General features: G+C 43.7%; 1 protein-coding gene across 4 annotated transcripts in view; it reads left to right on the top strand.

Moving 5' to 3' along the window:
- Positions 1-24721, top strand: part of LOC122809252 (myosin-10-like) — a 3714157-nt gene that overhangs the window by 2244561 nt on the left and 1444875 nt on the right. For all 4 annotated transcript variants that reach the window (XM_044080584.1, XM_044080595.1, XM_044080606.1 and 1 more), the window contains one exon: positions 6005-6198. In XM_044080584.1, coding sequence (XP_043936519.1) covers positions 6005-6198 — 194 coding nt within the window. The remainder of the gene's footprint in view (positions 1-6004; positions 6199-24721) is intronic.

Here is a 24721-nt window from a genome sequence, read left to right on the forward strand (position 1 = left end):
ACATAGCCAGTTAAGTGACAAATGTTGTTTGAGTCTAGTTTTAAATTGACCTAAGGTGGAAAGTAAGGTAATATCAGCTGGAAGTGAGTTCCAGGATCTACTTACAGAGTTTGCAAAGAGAGAATCACCGGCTGTGTTATTAATTTTGCTAGTCTGAATTAGTAGTTTGTTAGAGGATCAAAGCGGTCTAGGATTGTTATAGGGGGTGATAATATTTTTAAGTGCAGGAGTATTGTCCGTATTATAGAGGATTTTATAGGCCATAATCAGTTGGTTATACTGGATTAGGCTAGGTAGTTCAAGCCAACCAAGCTGATTTAGATTGATGCTATGATGTGTCCTAAAAGGCAGCCCAGTGGCAAACCTGGCAATGTGGTTGTAGCAAATTGAGAGTTTAAGGACAGTCTTGTTCAAATTCGAGAGTAGAGGGGATGCATACAGAAGGGTTGAAAGAAGGTGAGCGCGAGCTATGGCAATTTTAGCTGGAGGGGTTAGGAAGGCTTTTATTCTGTAAAGTGACTCTAGTTTTTTATTGATGGTTTTGATAGTTTGGTTAACATGTAGGTCAAATTTGAGATTTATTGTCTATGATGACACCTAATAGTTTTGTAGATGGGTCAGGGGAGATTATTGTGCCATCATTTGATTTTATGGTAAAGGTGAAAGCGGTAGTCCTACGTATTGGTGAAAATAACAGCATTTTAGTTTTTTTGGGATTTAAGATCAGATGATGTTCAGAAAGCCAGTTTTCTATTGTATTAAAGGTGGTCTGGGTAGCTGACCATAACTCTACTGGAGATGTGGCTGAGCAAATCAGAGTAGAGTCATCAGAATATTGGATACAGCTGACTTTTGGGATGACAGTATAAAGGTCGTTAATGAAGATGGAGAACAGCAAGGGCCCTAGTATAGAGCCTTGTGGTACTCCAAGGGTGTTAGGTAGAAGGTTAGAGAGTTTGTTCTGCCAGAGGACAGCCTGCTGTCGACCATTCAGGTAGGATTGAAACCATTGGATGGCTCCAGTACCTAGACAGAATGTTTGCAGGGTGTGGATTAAAAGTTGGTGATCAACCATATCGAATGCCTTGGAAAGATCCAAAAAGAGGGCTGAGGATATATAATTATTGTTGCGATTATGGTTTATGGTGTTAGTAAAGGCTAGGAGGGCTGAAGTAGTGCTGTGATGAGGATGGAAGCCATGCTGAGTGTCTGCCATAAGGCGATTTTGGATTAGGTGGTGCATGAATTGTCTATGAATACATTTTTCCATAATCTTTGCAAGTGGAGAGAGTATAGCTATTGGCCTATAATTGGAGAATTCAGTAGAGCTGCCTCCTTTGTGAAGTGGGATTACATAGGATATTTTCCAGATGGTGGGAGTTTTAGCTTCTACTATGGTTCGATTGATTAGTATTGAGACGGGGTAAGCAATAGCATCAGCTGATTTTGTAGGTACTTGGCAGGGAGTTGATCAGCAGAAAGTGTAGTGGGTTTTAATTTTTGATCAAGGTACGGATAAGTGAAGTGGCGACTGGTTGGAAGCTGAACGCAAGTAGGTTTCTAGGGTGCTACTTTCAGGACCAGGGAGCTAGGAGGTAGTTGGCTAGCTAGAGCTTGAATTGTCTCAGTAAAGAATTGGTTAAAACTATCAGAAACATCTTCAGGGGTTTTATCAATAGTAGCAGCAGGGATTGGGGTTGAAGTTTGTCCAGGATGTAGTAGATTATTTAAACCTGCCCAAAACTTCTGAGGGTTATTTTGATTTACTGTCTGTAAATTACAGTAGTATTGTTTTTTGTCTTGTAAAATTGATTTTTTGGTTCCGTTCCTGGATTGCCTGTATTTAATGTGATTTTGAGGGTCTTTAGAAGAACGCCATAAAGCCCATGCTTTGTTTCTAATGGTAATTTTGAGTTTAGACTCTATAGAAAGCCATGGTGCAGTTTTTGCCTTGGTTCTCTTTGAACGAACAGGTGCATGCAAATCAAGGATCTCAAGGAATTTGTTGTTAAAGTATGCTACTGCTTCCTCTAAGGGGAGGTGTTTTAGAATAGACCAATTACATGAGTTTAGTTCTTGTTGGAATTTGGCAGGGTCAAAGTTTTTATTGTTTCTAACCTTTCTGAGTAAGGGTTGTTGGGAATTAATAGTTTTGTGCTTAATTACATATGTGAGAAGGTGATCGCTTAGGCCATTAAGGAGGGTACCAGAGGTGTACAGTTGGGGGTGACTGTTTATGAGTACCCAGTCAAGTATACTTTCTTTTTGGTTGGGTTTACCTATCCTGGTAGGGGTGGATATGATTTGTGTAAATGCATGCAGGTTAATATTGGTGGTTGGGGATTCTAAGGAACAGGTGCCCCAGTCTATGTTAAAGTCTCCAAGTAGTAGGGTTTCTTGGGGGTAGTGACATGATAATCAGTGCATGATATCCTCAAATGTAGATATATTGTTACCTGGGGGAATGTACATACAGATGATATTAATGCATTTATTTTTATTAAGTTGCAATTTGGTGGCAAGAATCTCAGAGTTATTAATCTGAGGAGGTTGTATTACATCTATGGTGACATTCAACTCAGATTTATAGAGTACAGCTACCCCACCCCCCTTCCTCGAAGCATGATCCAGCCTGTGTATGTTGTACCCAGGTGGTAACACTTCATTGTCTTTAGTGTTAGGTTTTAACCAGGTTTCAGATAAACAGAGAATCTCAGGGGAGTGGACATCCAGAAGTGCATGCAATTCATGTACCTTGTTATTAATGCTTCTAATATTTTGATGACAGACTAGGAGAGAGTTAGTTGGCCTATTAATTGTAGGTTTGTAGCTTAGATTACAAGTAGAGGGGGTATGTGTATCTGAAGTGAGTGGGCCAGGGTTGGGGTGAATATCACCACCAAGTATTAGGTTGAGTCTATACTTGGTGATGAACTTCAGGAATTTGTTTATTAGTTTGTGGTAGTGTTTGGATCTAGAGCTAATGTGCCTGGGGTTGAGATGTTGATAGACTGAACAAGATGTTGGATAGGATCTGGTACTGTAAGTATGGTTGAAGGTGGAAGGATTTACAGCTGGGGTGATAGTATGGCCTTTTGGGACCTGAAATCCCGTGAAGAACCTGGTTTTCATACAAGGTAAGGAGGTATGGTGTGAACAAGAGGGGTAGTAAAGAGGAGTATATCATTATATGTGATTCAGCTAGTGAGTGAAGGAACTGTTTTACCTGGTGATGCAACACCAGAAGATAGAGTGGTGAGGTAAAGGTACTGGAAGGGGGATGGGAGAATGCCAGATGAAAGCTAATAGGTGCTATTAAATGTAGGTAGTAGAATAGGGGTGGGTGGAATTATCCCAGATGAAAGCAGATAGGATCTAGAAAGTGAGGGAGTGGCTATAGTACTATAAATTTAGAGGTACTGGGGGTGGGAGGGAATTGGGGGCAGGGAGGGGAGCGAAGAGAGCCCGAGCGTAGCGGGGCTATTGCAGTTTACAAGGTTTCCTAAGGTGTCCTAAAGCTATAAGGTAAGTATTACATCTCTAATGTAAGAGTCAATTTACTGCAGTTACAGGGGAAGGAGGCAACCACTCAAGTAGAAACAAAGAGCCCTATGGCTGACCAATATGGTGACCTGCTTAATTACAAAGCACTGTAAGTGAAAGCTTAACAAATGCTTTTTGTGTAACCTACTCTGTTTAAATGTTTTAAAAAACTGATTGCAGTCCTGTAGACACCGTTTTCTAGGGAACTGTTTAAATGTTGAAAAAAACCGACCCCTTTACTGCTTTTTTGAAATCACTGCCAATTGAACTCTTACAGTAGCTGCGGCAGCACCTTAATGGAAGAGCTTAGCCAAAAATTCTAGTATAGAATGAATGGGAGCAGTAAAGACATCTTACCATAGTGTTGCAGAGTTGGAGAAACTTTGTGTTAGTGCTGCTGGTTCACTGTATTTTAAAAAGGAAAGCATGAGTATGGGGTTGCAAATATCCCACTTTGTATCACAAAGGTGTTGTAATAGCTTCCAGCTGTTAGTTTATAAATGTCTTAAGTGTAATGTTCAGAAGTAATTCATTACTTTCACTGTTATTAATCTGAACTTGTCCCATTATAATAGGTTCATGGGAGGTTAGTAGGCTGTTGGCCCTAGGTCCTTTATATAGCCTGCCCATATTATACCCTTGTTCCCTTATTGACCAAGTTGCATGATCCATATTTGCAGCACGGGTCTATGATCGGCACTAACTACCATTATCCAAGAAGGACACCCCCCACCGAAAATTTACAGTCTCCCATCCAGTTGTCTAAGTTATGCTTAAATAGGGTCATTGAGGAGCTCTGTTTTACATGAATTGGGAGTTTGTTCCAGAGGAGTGGAAATCTCTGGGAAACATATCTGCCTCTCCAGTATGTCCTGTAAAAGTCACAGGCTACATTAAGATCACTAGAGCGAGTAAATCTTGTCCCATTTGACATGCGGGTGTGCAGCATTTCCATTAGGGCAGGGTCTGAGACTGCTCTTTAGTCCAGACACAAGTCACCTCTCAGCAGCCTATAAGATATGGAGTATAGTGACAGGACTTTCAGTCTGTCCATGTAGGTCATGTGTTGAAGGCCCTGAATTTTCATGGTGAGCAGCTGCTGCCAGTTTCTGGTGAGGTGCATACAGAAGGGAGCATTGTACTCTGTTAGTGGTCTGATGAGAGATGAATACAGGGTAATTGTAACATCCTTAGCTCTGGATGCAATGCCCTTACTTATGAGATGTGCAACATAGAAGTTAAAGTTGCTGTCAACCTGTGTTCCCAAATCTCTCACCACAGGGTTGAGCTAAGTAGGGTACTCTTAATACTGTAATTTGCAGGGACTTCTCTTTTGCCAAAAGGGATGATAACACATTTTTTTTGTATTTAGTTTAAGTCTGAGCTTTGGCACCAGTCATTTGTCTGTGTAAGCCCTTTTTGTAGTATGGTAACATCGTTGGGGGACTCAATGATTGCACCCAGTTTGCAGTCATTGGCAAACTTGGTAAGCCACAGGCCACCTGTTTTCACCTAGACTTGATAATGATAATAGAGGTAATGCAGTGCTACCAATGTATTGGTTTCAAGGCTCTCCCACTAGAATGTATCAGAAGTAATGTAATATTTCACATTGCTATGGATTTGGACATATCCTGCTGGGGGTGCTGTAGACATATGTTGCATTGTGTCAGTGCTATGGCTTTTTGGATATCACTTTGGAATGTTACAGATGTAACATTGTGTTATTTCTGTGAGTTTGAGAATATTTCAGTTTAACAGTTTACCCTGTGGGATATTAAATAATTCTGTTACGTAAAGAAGTTAAGACATTTTTGTAAATGCTGTTGGATGGTAGGACACCACACTCCTGTGTATTTTGTCTTATCATGTGCCCCTGATTTCTTAATGCTTTTTTTGCTGTGTAGCACAAGTACCACAGCTACAGCTTAATTCTCAGTGCCCTCCCGTAATAGTTGCATATCTTAAGTGTTTACTGAAAGTATAGTATCATATTTTTGTTTCTGCTTTGCATATTTTTGAAGCTGAATTTTTAAGTCCTTAACAATTAAGTTAATTGTTTAGAATCCTGAAAATTAAGTAATTGTGGAAGTATCGATGGATTGCTTACGTAACCCATTTTTCTCTTCTTGACTACAGCAGCCACATATAAGCCCCTTATGTGCCCACTGTGGGATAGCAGTGGCTTAATGCCTCCCGTGCTCTGACCTTCCATACATTAATATTATTTCCTAGTGCTGCATTTTGTAATAATCATACTGCTGTAATTAGAAATTTCTGTTGTTTCGTTATACTCTTTCTTTGTTTTATCATAGTTCTGTAATTGCATTTTTCCCTTTTTTAATATGCATCATATTAACTAGTACTTGGTTGTTACAGTCAAAATTTATTGTTAGAACATCTTGACAAAGATGTTAACAAATTTGAGTGTCTTAACTGGTTTTATTTTTCTGATACTTAGTGGACCGGATTGTTGGACTTGACCAGGTTGCTGGAATGGGAGACATGTCATTTGCCTCTTCCTACAAGACAAAGAAAGGCATGTTCAGAACTGTAGGTCAGCTATACAAGGAGTCACTTTCTAAGTTGATGGCCACCTTGAGGAACACCAATCCCAACTTTGTGCGTTGCATCATTCCCAACCATGAAAAGAGGGTAAGTTACTCCTATCAGAAAAATAAGCAGTCTGTGTTACAATACTGTATTTGTCAGAGGTACCAGTGAGGTGGTGACTGAAGATGTATGTTATTTCTACATTTCTCAGTATATAACTATCATTATTTGGAGAATACAGCTAAAAAGTTCAGAAATGTACTACAGGAGAGGAAACTTGTAAAAAAAAATGTTTTAGTCTCATTTTATTATGCATGTAAAGTGTGCCCTTTCACTGGCCATATGGATGGGTTTATCCTCTCCTTTAGTCAGCATTTGTCATGTTTTTTCTTAGGTTTTTGTAATTGAGGATGGGCAACAGCCCACAGAAATGCACATGGGGATGTCAGATATGAACTGCCTAAGTGCACTCACCCTCCCCATTCCCATGTCCACCTCAAATGGTGCTTTTTAACTGATTGTACTGCTGTCACTCATAAAACATTACTGCGTTCACTTGCCCTTTGTTTTTTTCTGTGGTAAATTTCCACATTTGAGATGAAAGGTAGAAGAACACTTCTCATGACATTGGTGGTTTGGCCCTTGTTGATACATAGTAGGTGGACTGGAGTTTTGTCTGAGCTTCTGCATGAAGGTTTGGTTAGGACATTAGTCTGCTATAGGTCTGCATTGTTTGCTGCCTGTCAGGATTTCCTGGGGCAGGGATGCTATTCTGCTCCAAGTGTGTCCGTGCTAAGGACGTCAGGCTTGTCAGAGGTATACACATGACCCCTTCCTGGGGAAGTGAATCCCAGGATGTTCATTCTGTTCATTGATTGGTTGGTCTATTTTCCACTCAGCTTGGTTGCACTGAGCAGCCCCTGTAGTCATTAGGTCATGGATCATGGGTACTCAGGGCTGAGTCTTTTGGACTCTCCACTTACCCAGTCTGGACTGGTTAGCTGTGGTAAAGGCTGAGTTACTGTGAGAGCCTACATCAGAGTCCACAGCTCAAGAAGTTTTATACTTGTTTTTTATTGTTGTTGAAATATTGACTCACAGGCCCAGAGTTTCATCTGTATGAACCTCAGTTGGATACCAGCACCTGGCTCAGCATTAATTTGTTTCCCTCATCTGCTGCCATGACACACATGCATCTGTGAGTGGACCTCATATTTGTTATTCTTTATTTTGTAAGTTATGCAGAGGTTGGGATCCTAAATTTGGGGACTTGAGACGCCCAACACATTTTGCTTCCAAGGGGACCCCAAGTGCTTCGGGGGGAGAGGGGTTCTTCATTTCTGAAGTGGAAAAAGCTTCATGATTCCTTCCAGCTCCTTATGGAACAAGGCATTTTTAAGGAGATTATGTGACTCTTCCATTGTTTGTTTGTACGTAGGCTTGGCTTTACCTAGGCTGAATTATTGGGCTTCTTGGTCTCAGTCATTTTGTGGAGCTTGCCTTTGCCAATGTTATAATGCAAGTCTAAACACCTTCACTCAGCCATTATTGCCTCAAGAGAGCTGATTCACTGTATCATGACATTTCTGTGGTCTGATTGGGTATTCAGCATTCCTCAAGCGAATACTCTACTCTATCCCAGTAAGCAAATGGGGATAGCTGAGATAGGGACAGGCTAGCAAGAAGGTGAATTCCTGTAATGGATTGGGGTTTAGAGCTTTCAGCAGTATAGTTCACCTGTACAGGTTTCTACCCTTTCTGGTGAAGGGGGTCTTTTCTACTTGGAGAACCTCCATGTGTTTGGGATGAGGGGGGATTTTGCTTTCACCCTGGAAAGTGCACAGCCCTCGTTAAAAGTTTACTGTCTGTGCCTAATGCTGTGCCTAGTGCTGCAGACACAGTAGTGTGCCTGCGTCAGTTGGCTTGGTTGCATTTATCTATCTTGGAATTTACTTGAATAGCTATTTATTGAACTTTCCATTTGACAGAAGTGGGTTGTTTGGGTGGGGGCTTCATTCAGTGCCTAATATATTTTCTCAGTGCTAGTCAAGACTCTTCGTCATCAAGAGATATGTTCCACCAATTGACACCTTGCCCTTCCAGAATGAAGAGGGAGTTCTGCAGGTATTTTAGACATATATCCACTTCTCAGTTTCTGCATGTTTGTCTTAATTACTTTTGTTTAGCTATTGCTGTCAGAGTTAGGTAATATGTTTTTTTTCTTCCATTTTATTGTGTGCTGTGTTGTTTATTAATGGATAAAAGATTTAGGAAATGTATGGTGTACAGCCACAAATTCTTTTTCCAAGACTTACATGGTCAGTGTGGGTACTGTCTAGGGGCCTCTCACTTGGAGACTGTCTGACATTTGTGACAGCTTTGGGTCCAGGGCTGTCAGTGAAAGAGGGCCAAACTGGTCCTCAAGGGTCTTTTGCCCACCAGTGATTCTTCCTCCTCCTACACACTGGCTAGTAAACATAGTAATGGTGATCAAAGTCGAAAGGAGAAACTAAGCACCCCAAATATTCTAAGGGAGACCAAAAATATGCAGCTCACGCTGCCTCTAGTTAGCTGAATCCAAAGATCTTCAGCTCCTCCAGCTGTCTCGGCACTGTCCTCACATCTGATGACATGGTCTTGTTCTCCCACAACAACAGCTGTGGTGAAACCCCCTCCCTGACACTCAGCTTCCATAGCCTTTTTTGTTGAGAGGGGCTCCCATGGGCAGGGTTCATTCACCTTTCTCCTCCTCTACTCCATGAGCGTTTTCTTGGAAGTCTTCAGTGTCTCCGCCCCACATCAGATCCTGTCTGGTTTGAGCCTGGTCCTTGGAGCCATATTCTAGCAGGTACACCTCCAACCCTTCCTCAGTGGCTTCTTATTCTTGGTCAGTCCATTTGGTTGGAAGTTTGAGACCTGCTGATTTGGAGTGGTTGAGTTAGGTTTGATCCCTTTGTCCTCTGGTCCTTCACCCGAGGCTTCTGTTGCAACAAACTTGTTGCCTCCCTCAGGCCCGAAGGTTACTTTCCCTCTTTTCATTTGGGGTCCTTGGTGTCTTGTTCTTAGAAGTAGCAGTGGAAGCAGTTTGGAAAGGGGTAAACTCAATCTGAGGTGATTTTGTCAGAGTTAGGTATTATTGGTAGAGGAGGTGGAGCTCTGAGGACTGAAGTCTTTTGGAAGTGGACAGTCACTAATCTGAATTGGATAAGATAACCCACAGATTGAAATGGAAGGAAAGAGATGACATGGATATATAATCATATAACTTTCATTTTTTCAGACAAAATATTGTCTTTGCTAGGAAACAGTGTTTTGTGTGACACTCATTGAATGTCTAAGGGAGCTGTGTATTTGGGGCAGGATATTGTGTGTATGAGGGACTGGCAATGGTTTACTTACCTCAATACCACTTGATTTGTACTTCGCCTTTTACCAAGTTGTCAGTGTTCCACTACCCTCCCTTGAGGTCTCATTCTAACTTATGGAGTAACTACTGGATGTCCTTCATGGATGCATCTGCAGTCATAACAAATGGGTTGTCCTGTCGTCAGGCAGCCCTTCGGTCGGCCGGATTCCAAAGTCTGGGTCCGGCTTCGGCTGATGTCGCACTTCACCCGACGTCATCTCTGCTGGTCTTCGGGTATAAAGGCATCAGCCGATGCCATTTTCCTCAGTCTTTCTTGCGCGTGGCCAAGCAGAAGCTGTTCGCAAGTGCCGGTCGGTCAGATCCAGAGATTACTACTACCGAATACTACTCAAGACTTCTAAAAGCTAAGTACCCGTTGGGGACTCTTTCTTGCCTCAGCCGATGTCAGAAAAAGTCAATAACTGTTTAACTTGTGGGAAACAAATACCTCATAAAGATTTCCACTCTTACTGCCTGCCTTGCTTAGGCCCAGACCACGACGTAGCAGCCTGTTCGGCCTGTGCTTCCTTCAACCGACGAACGCTTAGGCGTCGGTCGGAGTTTGCTGAACAGTTTTTCGGCTCAGATTTTGCGTACATTATGCCGTCGGATCCTCCGACTACCCAAATTGTTAAAAAACGCAAAGAAAAAGACCGACACTCGCGGTCCGCGGTTTCGGCCGAAACCACGGTTAAGCAAGCCGCGATTGTCTCAGTTTCGGCCGAAACCGAGAAATCCGGTCAATCTTCAGCCGAATCCATGACTACTACTGAGGCTCCTGCTACCTTAGTTGAATCGGCCTCAGAAATTTTGCCTACAATTGTGGTTCCTAGTGATTTATCAGACACCATCCCTTTGGATGTCTCTACCCCAGCACGTGGTACTGCTAGGCCTCCTGCAGCCATGTCTATTAAAGTCTTTGCCAGGGCTAAAGCAGCCAAATCTGTTAAATCAGTGCCTGTGAAGCCCCCCTCACACAGGCCCACTTCAAGTTCACAAATGCTTATTCTGGCAGAGGATTTAATATCCTTAATTAGGGGATCCCAATCTCACCCAGACAGGGCCTCTCAGCCCCCAGAAAAGAGACCTAGAGCAGAGCCCCCCGAGCCAGTGTCCTCTGATGATTCTGCGGATGACTCAGACATTACAGACCAGCCAGAGGCTCCTTTTTCTACTTATGAAGATTCCGATGCTGAAGAATCCATTCCAGCTGCCTCTCCACCAGAGGAATTTTCCTTTGGGGAAACCTTACATGCCATGAGAGAACAATTCCAATGGCAGGGACAAGATTTCTCAGATTCAAGAAAAAGGCTTAGGACTTTTCTGCACTTACCACAACATAGGCCCTTAGCTATACCTCCTGTTCTGCCTGTTGTGGATGATGCATTTAATGATGTTTGCACTGCTCCTGATTCTTTACCTCCAGCCCCTGCCAAACCAGATAGATTTTACAGGGTACCAGACACTCATCACCACCTATACAAGGCCCCACTTGCAGATCCTGAAACTATATCTCAGGGGCCTAAGGCAGTAGCCTCGACCTCAGCAAAAAAACCCTATCCCTTCTGAAAGGGAATCCAGGTCCTTAGAGAGATGGGGGAAAAAAGTTTACACCTCTGCTACTCTCTCAGCTAGAGCTTTAAACTGTCAGTTTCATATGATCCAATACCAAGAGTTTATGCTTGATCAGTTAACTAAAAAGCTGTCCTCTGATGATTCCTTAGATAAGAAATATGTTTTAGAAATGGTGAATAACATCCAACAGGTTAGTAACCATTCTTTAAAATGTGGCTATGATGCACTGGGGGCTTCATTTAGATCAGCCATGACTGGCACAGTGATAAGAAGGCATGCATGGTTGAAAGAACAGGTCTTACCGGATCATGTTAAAGCAAAGCTGTTAGATGCTCCTATGGATAAGGCCAGTCTATTTGGTACACCTGCTCAACAAGTAATGAAGAAAATGGAAGAGAAGGCAAAATCTGTACAAACAGTTAAAGATTTCTTACAGGTTCAGCCCCCAAGGTTTAGCAGGAACTGGCCTGCCAAAAATTGGTCCTTTCCAGACTCCACAAAATCCCAAAGAGGCAGGAATAGACGCTCTAGAGGCAGAAATCAATCCAGAGGAGGTGCCTACAGAGGACGACAGTGGCAAGGCAATAACCGAGGCACAGACACAACCACTGCCACTGCAACAGGACAATCACAGTGACTTGGCTCTGACACCGCCTACCAGGGAGCAAATAGCACCTTTAGGCGGAAAGTTAGCCTTATTTTCGAAAAATTGGCACTATATCACAAAAGACAAATGGATTTTGCAAACCATAGACCAAGGCTACCGGTTCCACTTCCACACCTTACCGGTAAAAAGAGGAATGCCAAACCTACCTCCAAATCAAAAAACAGAAGCTCTACAGCAGATAGCGAAATTAGCAAAGATGAGAGCTGTGGAAAGAGTACCAATAACAGAACAGGGCAAAGGATTCTACTCCAGACTCTTCCTAGTACCAAGAAAAGAGAAAAGCTGGAGACCTATTCTCGACCTGTCCGTCTTAAACACATACATCATTGTCCCAAAATTCAAAATGCTGACTCTACAGCAACTTCTTCCCATGCTGGGCAAGGAGAGTTGGCTGGTAACTCTAGATCTCAAGGAGGCATACCTGCACGTCCCCATTCGACCAAATTGCAGAAGATACCTCAGATTTCTTGCAGGATCAGAGCATTATCAATTCTCAGCATTGCCCTTTGGCTTATCTACTGCGCACAGAGTATTCACAAAATGCCTGGCATCAGTAATCGCTCACTGCAGACTACAGGGAATCCAAATTTATCCATACCTGGACGACTGCCTGTTACAAGCGGACAACAAAAGCAAGCTGACAACAGATTTACAAAGGGTCATTTGCTTGCTACAAGCCCTGGGATACACAGTCAATTTACAAAAGTCAAGGCTGATACCATCCCAAACAAGAACATTCTTGGGTGCGGAATTGGACACAGTAAAACAAATGGCATTCCTAACTGCAGAAAAACAAAAAGAACTCCCTCTTTACTTCTTGGCATTAACAAAGCAGAACAAACTAACAGCAAGAAAAGTTCTGCAGGCCTTGGGAGTCATGGCATCATGCACAATCTTGGTCCCACATGCCAGACTGCATATGAGAAAGCTACAGTGGTACCTAAAGAATTTATGGTCTCAACACAGGCACAGCTTAGAAATCGAAATCCCACTAATCCCATGCCTAAAACAGGAGTTCCTATGGTGGGCTCAAGCATGCCAGTCAAACCCAGGCTTACCCTTCCACAACTTTCAAGCAAGCCAAACCATCACCACGGACGCCTCAGACCTAGGATGGGGGGCGCACATGCTGGACAAATGCATACAAGGATTGTGGACTCAAGATCAGCTGCACCTGCACATAAACCAAAAAGAAATGCTGGCAGTAAAACTAGCAATCCAAAAATTCAGACCATTCCTCAAAGAAGGCCATTTAATGATAAGGACAGACAACACCACAGTCATGTGGTTCATCAACAAACAGGGAGGCACTCATTCATACCCCCTATGCAGAATGACTCTGGACCTTTGGAATCTGGCTATGAGCTACAACATCCAGTTACAGGCCATATTTGTGCCGGGAAAAGAGAACACCCTAGCAGACATGTTAAGCAGAACCACCTCGGATGCTCACGGATGGATGCTACACCCGGACATCTTCAAGGCCATTACAAAGAAATGGGGAATGCCACAAATAGACCTATTCGCATCCCCACTCAATCACCAGCTCAAAAAATTCTGCACAAGGACATACCACCCACTTGCATGGAAGGTGGACTCTCTATCCTTCAGCTGGAAAGGCCTGACAGCATATGCATTTCCACCTCTTCCCTTGATGCACAAGGTACTACTGAAAATCAAAGAGGAACGTCCAAGGATAATCCTGATAGCTCCGAATTGGCCAAGACAACACTGGTACCCATTGCTGAGGAGCATGTCTCGGGGAGAATGTGGTCAATACCCTGATGCCTTTGATGTTAACTCAGAACAACTACAACATCATGCATCCAAACCTAAAAACCTTGCAACTGACTGCCTGGAACATCACATAGCAGCAACTAACCCAGACCTATCCCAAAGGGTTAAAGACATTATCCTTGAAGCCCGCAGACCTTCAACAAGAAGGAACTATGCAGGAAAATGGAAAAGGTTTGTCATTTGGAGTACTGAAAGAGGAAAAGATGTGTCGAACATAGATATTGCTAACATCCTGGAGTACTTGGCAGAGCTTCTACATACAGGCCTGTCCTATTCCTCCATCAAGATACATGCATCAGCTATTTCAGCAGAATACAGCTTCGATCCACCTGTCTTTTCGCATCCTCTACTCAGGCAGTTCCTGAGAGGGATCAAGAATGTAAAACCTCCTAGGAAACCACCATTACCAGCATGGGACTTGAACTTTGTGCTAGAAAAGTTGACACTCCCTCCGTTTGAACCAGCAGCAACAGCAGATCTGCAACACCTATCATGGAAAACTGCTTTCCTACTGGCAATTACTTCAGCAAGGAGGGTTTCGGAACTACAGGCCTTAATGGCAGTGCAACCCTTCCTAATCTTCCATCAAGATAGGGTGTCCATGAGAACTAATCCTACATTTATGCCTAAGGTGGTATCCAGAGTGTCTTTAAACCAGGCAATCCACCTACCTACCTTCTTTCCCAATCCACAGAACAGGGGGGAAAGACTGCTGCATACCTTGGATGTACATAGGCAGTTACGCTACTACCTGGACAGAACCAAAAGTAACAGAAAAACTGACCAGCTTTTAGTAGCCTATGCAACAGGAAGGGAAGGAAAAGCAATTTCCAAACAGACAATCTCCAAATGGATAGGAAATTGCATAAGATTCTGTTACTCCTACCATGGAAAACCAATTCTACAGAACATAAGACCTCATTCTACAAGGGCTACAGCCACTACCACAGCCTTCTTACGAGGAGTGGCAACCAAGGACATTATTGAGGAGGCTACTTGGACCTCCGTGCATACATTTGCCAAGCATTATAATTTACCTCTATACTCTAGATCCCGAGCAGGGTTTGCCACTGCTGTACTGCAAGGGATCCTAACTACACCATAATTTTTCTTCCTCCACCCCTAGTTTGGCTATGGTATTCTACCCATTTGTTATGACTGCAGATGCATCCATGAAGGACATAGTACAGTTTTGTACCTACCATAAATGTAGATGTCCGAACTGGATAGCATCTGCAGTCAGGATTACCCACCCTCCTTCCCCTCTGTGGTACTCCTAGGGTATTTACCCTCCAAATAGCTAGCTGGGGGGGGAGTCTCTTATGGTGTATTTGTTTGTATATATGTACATACATGCTTATTTTTGTGTTTGCCTTCTACTTTTTTGGAAACATTGGCATTTTTCCAAAATTTAGCCTTCCAAGAGGGCAACTGGCATCTGGGGCAAGAAACACTGAGGAAAATGGCGTCGGCTGATGCCTTTATACCCGAAGACCAGCAGAGATGACGTCGGGTGAAGTGCAACATCAGCCGAAGCCAGACCCAGACTTTGGAATCCGGCCGACCGAAGGGCTGCCTGACGACAGGACAACCCATTTGTTATGACTGCAGATGCTATCCAGTTCGGACATCTACATTTATGGTAGGTACAAAACTGTACTTTTCCATGGTTTTACTTTCCCTTATCTGCAAGGAAAAGAAAGTTATTAGGGAGCTCTTGGGTGTCAGGCCGGCTACTGTTTTGCCTTATTGTTGGTGGATGATTCTACTTTGACAGCTACTGGTTCCTCACACCACTCATCTTTTCACTCAGTCCTCCTGGTGATGTTCTTCTATTCTCATGTTGCAGTATTCATCACAGTAGGGAGGGTGCTGACTACAGCACCAGACATCTGGCCAGTATACCAAAGTCTTTGGAGCAGAGGGGTACGTGTGACATCTCAGGTCAGAGCCATAAACTGACTTAGGCCATAAAAGTGACGTCTGCACGTACCCCCTTCAGAATTTTTCTGCCGCATTGAATGTTGGACTCCTGTTTGCCAGTTTGGGAAGCAGATCGCTTGTTTATCCAGATGACCGTTACAGATAAGTACCCTGTTGGGTTTTCTTTTTGTCTTTGCCTTGTTTCTCAGATGTACATGTCCACTAGAAAGGGGAAGTGTGCTTGTGGGAGACAAATCACAATCACAAGGACAAGCACGATCAGTGCATTTTTTGTTTAGGCGAGGCCCACGACCATAAGTCCTGCCCCATTTGTAAATCATTTGTTCCCAAGACTCTCCGCAGCCATCTAGCCATGTTGAAATTGTATTTAGAAAATCAAAGGCTCCGGCATCTGGCGCTAGGTATGGAGGAAGGGGTAGGCACATCTGATGAGCCACCTCAGAAGAAGGCCAAGAAAAATTAGGTCTGATTCCCACGCTACACCTCAGGCATCCAGAGAGACTCTCGAGGCAGATGAAAGCCCGGGATCTCTTCAGACCTCCATTTCCCAACCAGGCCCGGGAACCACTGTGGAAGCTGGGATGGCAGAATCAATGAGTACGTCTGCTGAGGTAAATCAGCCATTGGATCCTGATGGCGGGGGGGGGGGGGACCATGGCTCGTACAGTCAGAAGGGCCTACTCCTACCATACTGTCCTCCCAGATGTCCGCTTCTAGACATATACAGCCCTGTACTCCCTTGAAGAGGAAACAGAAACTAAAACATTCTGAGCAACAACCTGTTCCTGGATGGGAAGTTTTTTTCCCAGAGTCTTTTCAAGGCATTTCAGGCCTTACAGACTCAACAACCACCATCTGCTACTCCTCCAGTGCAGCCCTTAGAGGTATCAGAGGAAGAGTATTCCTCCTCTGAGGAATCATTGACTTACTGTTCACAGATTGATTTCCCTAAGGATTTTATCACCCCAGAAGAAGAGGATCCTATCACATAAGAGTCTCCAGGGGAAGAATTCACCTTTGGGGACACTATCTCCCTCATGAGGGAACACTTTAAATTGTAGACCTCAGATGTCTCTGACACTGATAAAAGGTACTTTGACTTACTACAAATAGAACAGCCATCCCCTTCTGCTGTACCTCCCTTGCTAGCGGCCTTCCAAGATGCTTTTATGGCTGCTTCAGTGGGCCCCAGATTCCTACTCCCTGCCTCAAAACGTCCAGACCGGTTCTACAAGGTGCCTCTGGACACTCATTTCCTATTTAAAAATCCACCTGCAAATCCAGCAGTTATTGCAGTTTCTGCGGATAAATCCTCCAGACAGTTACCCTCTGCTGCTCTTTACTCTACTGATAAGGACAGCATATTTATGGATAGACTAGGGCCTCTACCAACCTTGCTATCAGGGCTGTTAATTACCAAACCCACATGGCTAGGAATGTCCTGGGCACCCTCTCCAAAGCTTCTACTCTCCTTTTCTCTCTGAGGTTAAAGAACCACCAGCAAAAACTCAACTAAACACCCTACTTTCCACAGCATCTCAGGGGACTAGGCACTCCATCAAGTGCAGCTATGATGCTGTGGAAGCTTCCTCAAAATCTGCTGCCTCAGGCTCAGTGCTGAGGAGATATTCCTGGATGAGACTTCAGCCCCTACCTATGGATGTGCAAACTAAACTACTTGATGCACCTGTTGATAATAAAGCTCTTTTTGGACAAGCTTCAGCAGAACTCCTCTCAGTCCCTTCAAGAAAAGTGAAAATAATTACAAAATCTGAAGCATTTACTAGTGTCTCCTATCCCTAGATATCACAGAAATTATCCACAAAAAAAATTCCTTTGTCAGGAGACAGTCTTCCCATTCTGCACCACTACAGGCAAAAGGAAATAGGCTGCTCCTAAGTTCCCTTCTACCCCCACCTTCCACCCCCTTTCAGAGTCAGTCTGACCAAGCCAGACCACCTCCACTGTGACTTACAACCTGTAAACTTCAACACTCCCCTCTCCCTACCCTCCTGACAGAAAATCACATCAGAAAAATGGGTGTCCTCCATCATTCAGAGAGGGTATTTTATGATTTGGTGGACTTTGTCCCCCTTCCAGGGGATTCCTCAACCTCCATCAAACCAAATTCATCTTTTTCCCACCATCATCCAACAATTGCAAACTCAAAGCACCATAGAAAAGATCCCTATTCCACAAAGAAACAAAGGTTTTTACTCCAGAATGTTTCTGGTACCAAGGAAAGAGGGTCCTTGGAGACCAATTCTGGACTTATCTGTTTTCAACCTATTCCTCAAGGTACCCACTTTCAAAATGCTCACCTTACCTCTGCTCCTACCACTCATACCAACCCAGGCCTTCATGGTAGCTCTGGATTTGAAGGATGCCCACCTTCACATTCCAATACACACAGATTACAGGAAATCCCTACACTTTGCAGTAAGTTCCTTGCATTTTCAATTTTCTGCATTACCCTTTGGCTGTCCACAGCATCTCAAGTGTTTACAAAGTGCCTTGCACTTCTCATTGCTCACTGCAGAACTCAAGGTATTCAAATATACCCATACCTAGATGACCTGTTAATTTTTCATCAGGACCATCAAATCCTCCTCCACCACCTACAACAGGTGACCACCACCCTGACACAGTTACAATTCACTGTAAACAAGGAAAAATCTGACCTGATCCCCACTCAAGACCTAATCTTCTTGGGGTACAGGATAAGAATAGACAGGATGAAGACCTTCATTCCAGATCAGAGGATCATGGACCTCACACTCTACTTCAGCAATTTGATCACCCTCACTTCTTTGCCAGCAAGAGAATTCCTAAGGATATTAGGCCACATGGCATCTCTGATACCCATGCTACTTCTCGCAAGACTCCACATGAGAAAGATCCAGTGGATTCTGAAAAATCTATGGAGTCAATACTCTCACCCTCTGGACACCCCTCTCCCCCTCCTACTGTGCCTGAAGAGGGAACTGCAATGGTGGATTTCTGCAATCAACCACAACCATGGAACACCCTTACAGGTACCTGCCCCCTTACAACAAATCTTTACAGATGCTTCAGACATGGGATGGGGAGCAGTACTACTGCACAACCAAAAACAAAACACTGTGCAGGAAAAATGGTCCACACTAACCATATCAGCATCAAAGAAATGAGGGCACTTCTTCTAGCCCTACAGACCTTCAGACTAGCCCTACTCCCTGGAACACTGAAAGTGATCACAGACAATATGACTGTCCTGCGGTACATAAACAAATGAGGGGGGTGAGATCCTACATGCTCTGCAGTCTAGCCACACAGATCTGGACCCTAGCATCAACGCTGCATATTCACCTGCTAGCAGATTACATCCCTTCCACAGAGAATGTTATGACAGATACTCTCAGAAGACCTTCAGCACCCTGTCACGAATGGATGCGTCACAGAGAGGTGTTCCTAGATCTTATTCATAGGTGGGGTATCCCACAAGCAAATCTGTTTTCCTCCTCCCAGAACAGAAATGCCTCTGTTTTGCACAAAGAATCCACATCCCCAAGCATGTAAAGTTGGACGTCTTCTCTTTTTCTTGGGTGGGGATGTATCTGGTCCTTCTGAAAATTCAGAGGGACAAACCAAAAATCCTGCTGGTGACCCCTTTTTGGCCAAGACAGCATTGGTTTCCCCTTCTCTACCTTTTAGCCAAGGGCAGTCATCACAGGTTACCCCACCAATTAGACCTACTCACATAGGACAGAGGATCCCTTGTACACCATCAGGTGAGTAATCTCAAACTGACCTTATGGGTGATATGGTTCTAATCCCCTTCAGACACCTATACTCAGAGGATGTACTCAGTGTTCTGCAGGAGGCCAGAAAGCCTAATACCAGGAGAAATTATGTGTCAAAATGGAAAAGATTGTCCAGGTGGTGTCAAAGGTTAAAACAGAACCCTATCAACATTCCTATACCTATAGTTCTTTCTTACTTGTGTGAGCTCCTTCATTTAGGACTAACGTATTCTTCAGTTAAGGTCCATTTGTCTGCCACCTCTGCTTGTCTGTCTTTCATCCCTCCTTTGGTGTCAAGATTGGAGGTCAAGCTGTTCCTGAAAGGGGTACTCCATATCAACCCCCCCCCCCCCTGCAAACCTGTACCTCCACCATGGCACTTAAATTTTGTACTTGAAAAACTAACCTTGCCACCTTTTGAGCCACCACACTCAGCATTCCTGAAACTATACACCTGGAAAACAGTTCTACTAGTGGCCCTCATGTCCGCCAGGAGGGTATCAGAAATTCAGGCCCTGATGGCCATCCCTCCTTACCTTACCTTCCATAAGGACAGAGTCTCCCTAAGGACTCAATCAGACCATTTATCTACCTGTTTTCTACCCTCAACCTCAAAATTCCTCAGAAAGGACACTCCGTTCATTAGACGTCCATAGATAACATAAGTATTAATTAGACACATCCAGACCTGTTAGAAAATCTGACCAGCTATTCATTTCTTTCCACCCTAGGGCTCTAGGGAAGCCAGTATCCAAACAGATAATCTCTTCATGAATCTCTAATGTCATTTGTACATGCTACTCTACTTATGGAAAGATTTTATCTGGCAATGTCAAAGCTCACTCCAAAAGAGCAGCTGCCTCCTCAACTGCTTTTTTCAAGGGGGTAGACTATGCCTCCATCTTAGAAGCAGCTACTTGGGCTTCAGTTCATACTTTTACTAAGCATTACAAACTAGATTTAGCTTCCAGGGCTAGAGCTGGTTTTACCAGATCTATCGTACAGGGTCTCATCGATCAGGGACACATGCCTCCTAACAGGCTCATACCTAGAAGCTTTGGTACTCTCCCTACTGTGATGAATACTGCAACATGAGAATAGAAGGACATAGAACAGTTACTTACCATAACCTTAGATGTCCTTCTCTTCCATGTTGCAGTATTCAGACCCTCCATCATGCCCCCTCTTGGTTTACTTTCCTTAGCTTCCTTACTTAATAACTACCTGTGGGGTCGCAGTCCTACATCTAGTTATCCTCAGCAGCAGACACAGGTGGTTAAATGCCCTATAGTCTGGCTTCATGTCAGTCTGAAGGGACTTCCTTTTTTTATCTCTTCTTAGACCTTCAGGGGTACTACTGTATTCGACAGTCCATTCTGAAGGGGGTACATGCAGATGTCACTTTTATGGCCTATGTTAGTTTATGGCTCTGACCTGAGACACCATACATAACACCCCCCCCCCCCCCCCGGCTCCAAAGACTTTGGTATACTGGCCGGATGTCCGGTGCTGAAGGCAGCAACCTCCCTGCTGTGATGAATACTGCAACATAGAAGAGAAGGACATTTAAGGTTATGGTAAGTTCTTAAACAACTGTTCTTTGCACCTACAGCCACCAAGGTCCATGAAATAGCTATGCTTTTGTAGCTGTACACACAAACTTTGGCAGGCAAGAGAGAACCACTCTTGTCCATCACATGGGAAGGGGCAACTGAAGGTTCTTCACTCAGCTGGGATAGGGAACTTACATTTGGGATGAATATGCATCTAGAAGGTCAGTCTTTTTTCCGGAGATTTCCCCATAAAAATTGAACATTATGAGAAAATAATTTCTCTTGTTTTTATCTCTGTGAACAAGGAAGATTTGCTAAGGAACTCATTACTGATTTTTCCTTGCATTCCACTTGTTCAGGCAAGATAAGAAAGAGCTCTCTCTCTTTTTGACTTTGGTTTTCAGTCAGAAAAGAAGGCATTGCATGGAGATGTTGTGCTTCAATAATTTCTTCTCAATCTGAACATTCTGATTTTGGGGAAAGTATGGTTTTAATCTCTCTCTTGATGAATTATCTTCTCTGAGACAACTTTTTACAAAATGAATGGAGTTCTCCAGTGGGAGCAGAATGAAATTCCTATTGCACAGAAAATGTATTATGATTTTGCAGTTGGATATGCCCAAATCTACGGCTGTTCTTTCTCTGCTTTAGAGAAGGTTTTTCTCATTACTTCAAGTTTGCTTGACAGTCAGCCTAGAAGTTTACTTGGTTATAGGTTCATAGACTGCCTTTGTGGGCCATTTTAAGCCTAGCCAGTTACCCAATGTAAGAGTCAAACTCTGCACCTTGTGTCTGTAAGGTAAACACCTTAACCATTACACCAACCTCCCACCCCTACAGGATACTTCAGACTCATTGTTTTCCTACATTAAAGATCACGTGCAAAGATTTTTGCTACCATTTCTTTTTGCTGTAATTATGCTATCATTATCTAAAGTGCGCTTTCTGATTATAAAATAAAAAGACTTTATAAGGAATCTTATCTTATAGAGGTGTGAAAGATCATGAAAATGCGGGTCCCGGGCTGGAATCACCGCCAGATTAAAAGTTAACCCCTACAGGCCTGCACTTCCATCTATGTTACTGGCAAACATTCACTCCTTAGAAAACAAAGTGGAGAAATGGACTAGCTAAGACTAGAGCTGACTACTCAAAGCAAGCTGAAAAACTATTGTGTGCTTAATCTTCACAGAGACATGGCTTAATTCCAGCATTAGTGATAGTGCAGTTTATGTGGAGGGATTGTCATTATTTCGAGCAGACAGATAACAGACTCTCAGTGGGAAATCTCAAGGAAGAGGAGTCTGTATTTATGTCAACAGTAACTGGTGTTCGAACTGCGAGATGGTCTCGACTCACTGCTCTGAAAATATAGAGTACATGGCACTAAAATGCAGACCATTCTACTTGCCTAAGGAATTTAATGGGATTAGTATCACAGCTGTATGCATTCCTCCCAGTGCCATAAACAAACTGTACAACAGAAGGAAGAATCTGTTGCAAAAGAGAGTAAAATCGCATGAGTGGAGGAGCTCCCTGGTCAGCCTCAGTAAGAAGCTGAGATCCCTTATAAGATCCTCCAAAGCTAACAAAAAAACAAAATCGCCACTAAATCCAAGGACAACCACAAAGCATTCTATAGCTATGTCAAGAATCTAGATGGCAACACCCAGATCTGCTCTGAGTTACAGCACAAAGGTACGAAAATTACAGAACCAACTGATATTGCCAACATCCTGGCAGATAGGTTTAGTGCTAACTTTACCCCCCTCTCACCCCCTAAAGGGCCCATATCTATACAGGAAGAATGCAGAGTCCCTGTAATCGCAACTATGCAGGTAAAAGCTGCACTCTCTAAAGCCAAAAACACAGCATCCATGGGACCGGACAACATACTAGGCTGCGTTTTACACGAACTTCAGAACGAACTGGCTCCCCACTTAAGCACCATGTTCAATAATAGCCTCGCATCAGGCTTTGTGCCCACTGAATGGCGCACAGCAACAGTTATCTCACTCCACAAAGGGGGAGCCACCACTGATCCCGGGAACTATCGACCTATTAGCCTGACGAGCCTGGTCTGCAAGGCCATGGAATGTATCATCATGCAACTCATAAACAAAGACATTGGTAACCTCCAAACTCTGGATCCCACCCAGTTCGGGTTTGTGAAAGGCAGATCATGCCTCCTGAACCTGATCGACTTCTTTGAGGCAGTCACCAAAGCCGTGGATGAGGGTAAGGTGGTTCACACAGCCTATCTTGACCTCACCAAGGCTTTCGACACCATCCCCCATTCTGGAATTATAGCTAAACTCACTAAACTAGGTATAAATCTGTACGTCACACGATGGGTTGCCAACTGGCTCACTGACAGAACCCACACTGTAAAAGTTGCAGACTCCAAATCTGACCTCAAAGCAGTGACAAGTGGAGTACCACAGGGTTCTGTCCTGGGACCTCTCCTGTTTGGTATCTACTTCTCTGAAGTACAGGCTAACACAAAAGGCCTCTGACTAGCGAAGTTCGCAGATGACTGCAAACTAGGAGCCATAGTCAGGTACCAAAATGATGTGGACATCCTACAGAAGGGCCTCACTGAGACAGATGCCTGGTGTCAGAGCCATGGCCTCAAGCTAAGTGCCAAAACTTGCATTGTCATCCCCTTTGGTAAAAACTCTGTACCCATGAACTACCACATAGGCAGCAATCTACTTGACACCAAATGCGTGATAAGAGACCTTGGGACCCAGGTGGACAGTAGTCTCTCCTTTGATAGTCACATCGCCACAGTAATCAGGAAGTCCTTCTACGTGGCACACCTCATCATAAAAGGGTTCTCATCCAGGAAAAAAGAGGTAATTGTTCCCCTCTACTCATCACTCATTAGACCCATTATAGAGTACAACGCCGCTTTTGGAATGTACCTCACAAGACATCTGCAGCAGCTGGAAAGGCCACAGAAGTACCTCACAAAGAGGATTACTGGCCTCAAACAAATGCCCTACACTGACCGCCTCAAAAAACTCAGGCTTTACTCTGTAGCATATCGCCTACTCCGAGGTAATCTCTGCCTAACATATAAAGCTATGTCAAACCCAGAGCTGTTGGACATGCTACACCTAAAGAAATCCCAATCTCTCTGAGCTACACGCTCTATGGACCTAAACCTTGTCATCACAATAAACAGGACACGCTGGAGGGATAGATTCCTGTCCCAGAGACTTCCTATACTCTGGAACAATCTCCCCATCTATGTCAAGCAAAGTTCTTCATTAGCACTCTTCAAGAAAAATCTTGATGAGTGGATGGGAAATAGGAAATACACCCCGGGGATCACTTCTGTGTCTCTGCTCAAAAGTGGCACAGGAAAATAACTTTCTTGAGTGGCGTAAGCTATGGAACCTTGTTGGCTAGGCTTATGTAGGCCTTTGGGCCGATAGCCTAGTACCTACCTATGAACCTGTGAAGCACTGGCAACATTATACCAACTGATCAGTGGATTGCAAAACCAGAATCCGGACCATGTTCACATAATACAGGGAGACTTCAATCAGGCCAGTCTGAAGACAGTTCTACCACATTACTGTCAGCACGTGGATTTTGCAGCTAGGGTTGAGAGCATATTGGATAAGGTCTATACCAGTGTCAAACTAGTATTTAAGGCAGTGCTCCAACCACACCGGGGAAACTCAGACCATCTCTCTGTAATGCTAGATACAGCGTATAGACCATTATTAACCAGAGAGAAGCCATCCAAGAAACAATTAAGGATATGGCGAGAGGGAGCAGATGTTCTTCGTGTTTCACTGTTGCAGTCATTACATTTGGGTAATCTGCTGGCAGGTTGCCCTCAGTCGGCCTGATTAACAAAGTCTTGAGTCCTGCGTTGGTTGCTGTC

The sequence above is a fragment of the Protopterus annectens genome, chromosome 1.part1 (assembly GCF_019279795.1).
Source record: "Protopterus annectens isolate FY-2018-M chromosome 1.part1, PAN1.0, whole genome shotgun sequence".
Taxonomy (NCBI): Eukaryota; Metazoa; Chordata; order Ceratodontiformes; family Protopteridae; genus Protopterus; species Protopterus annectens.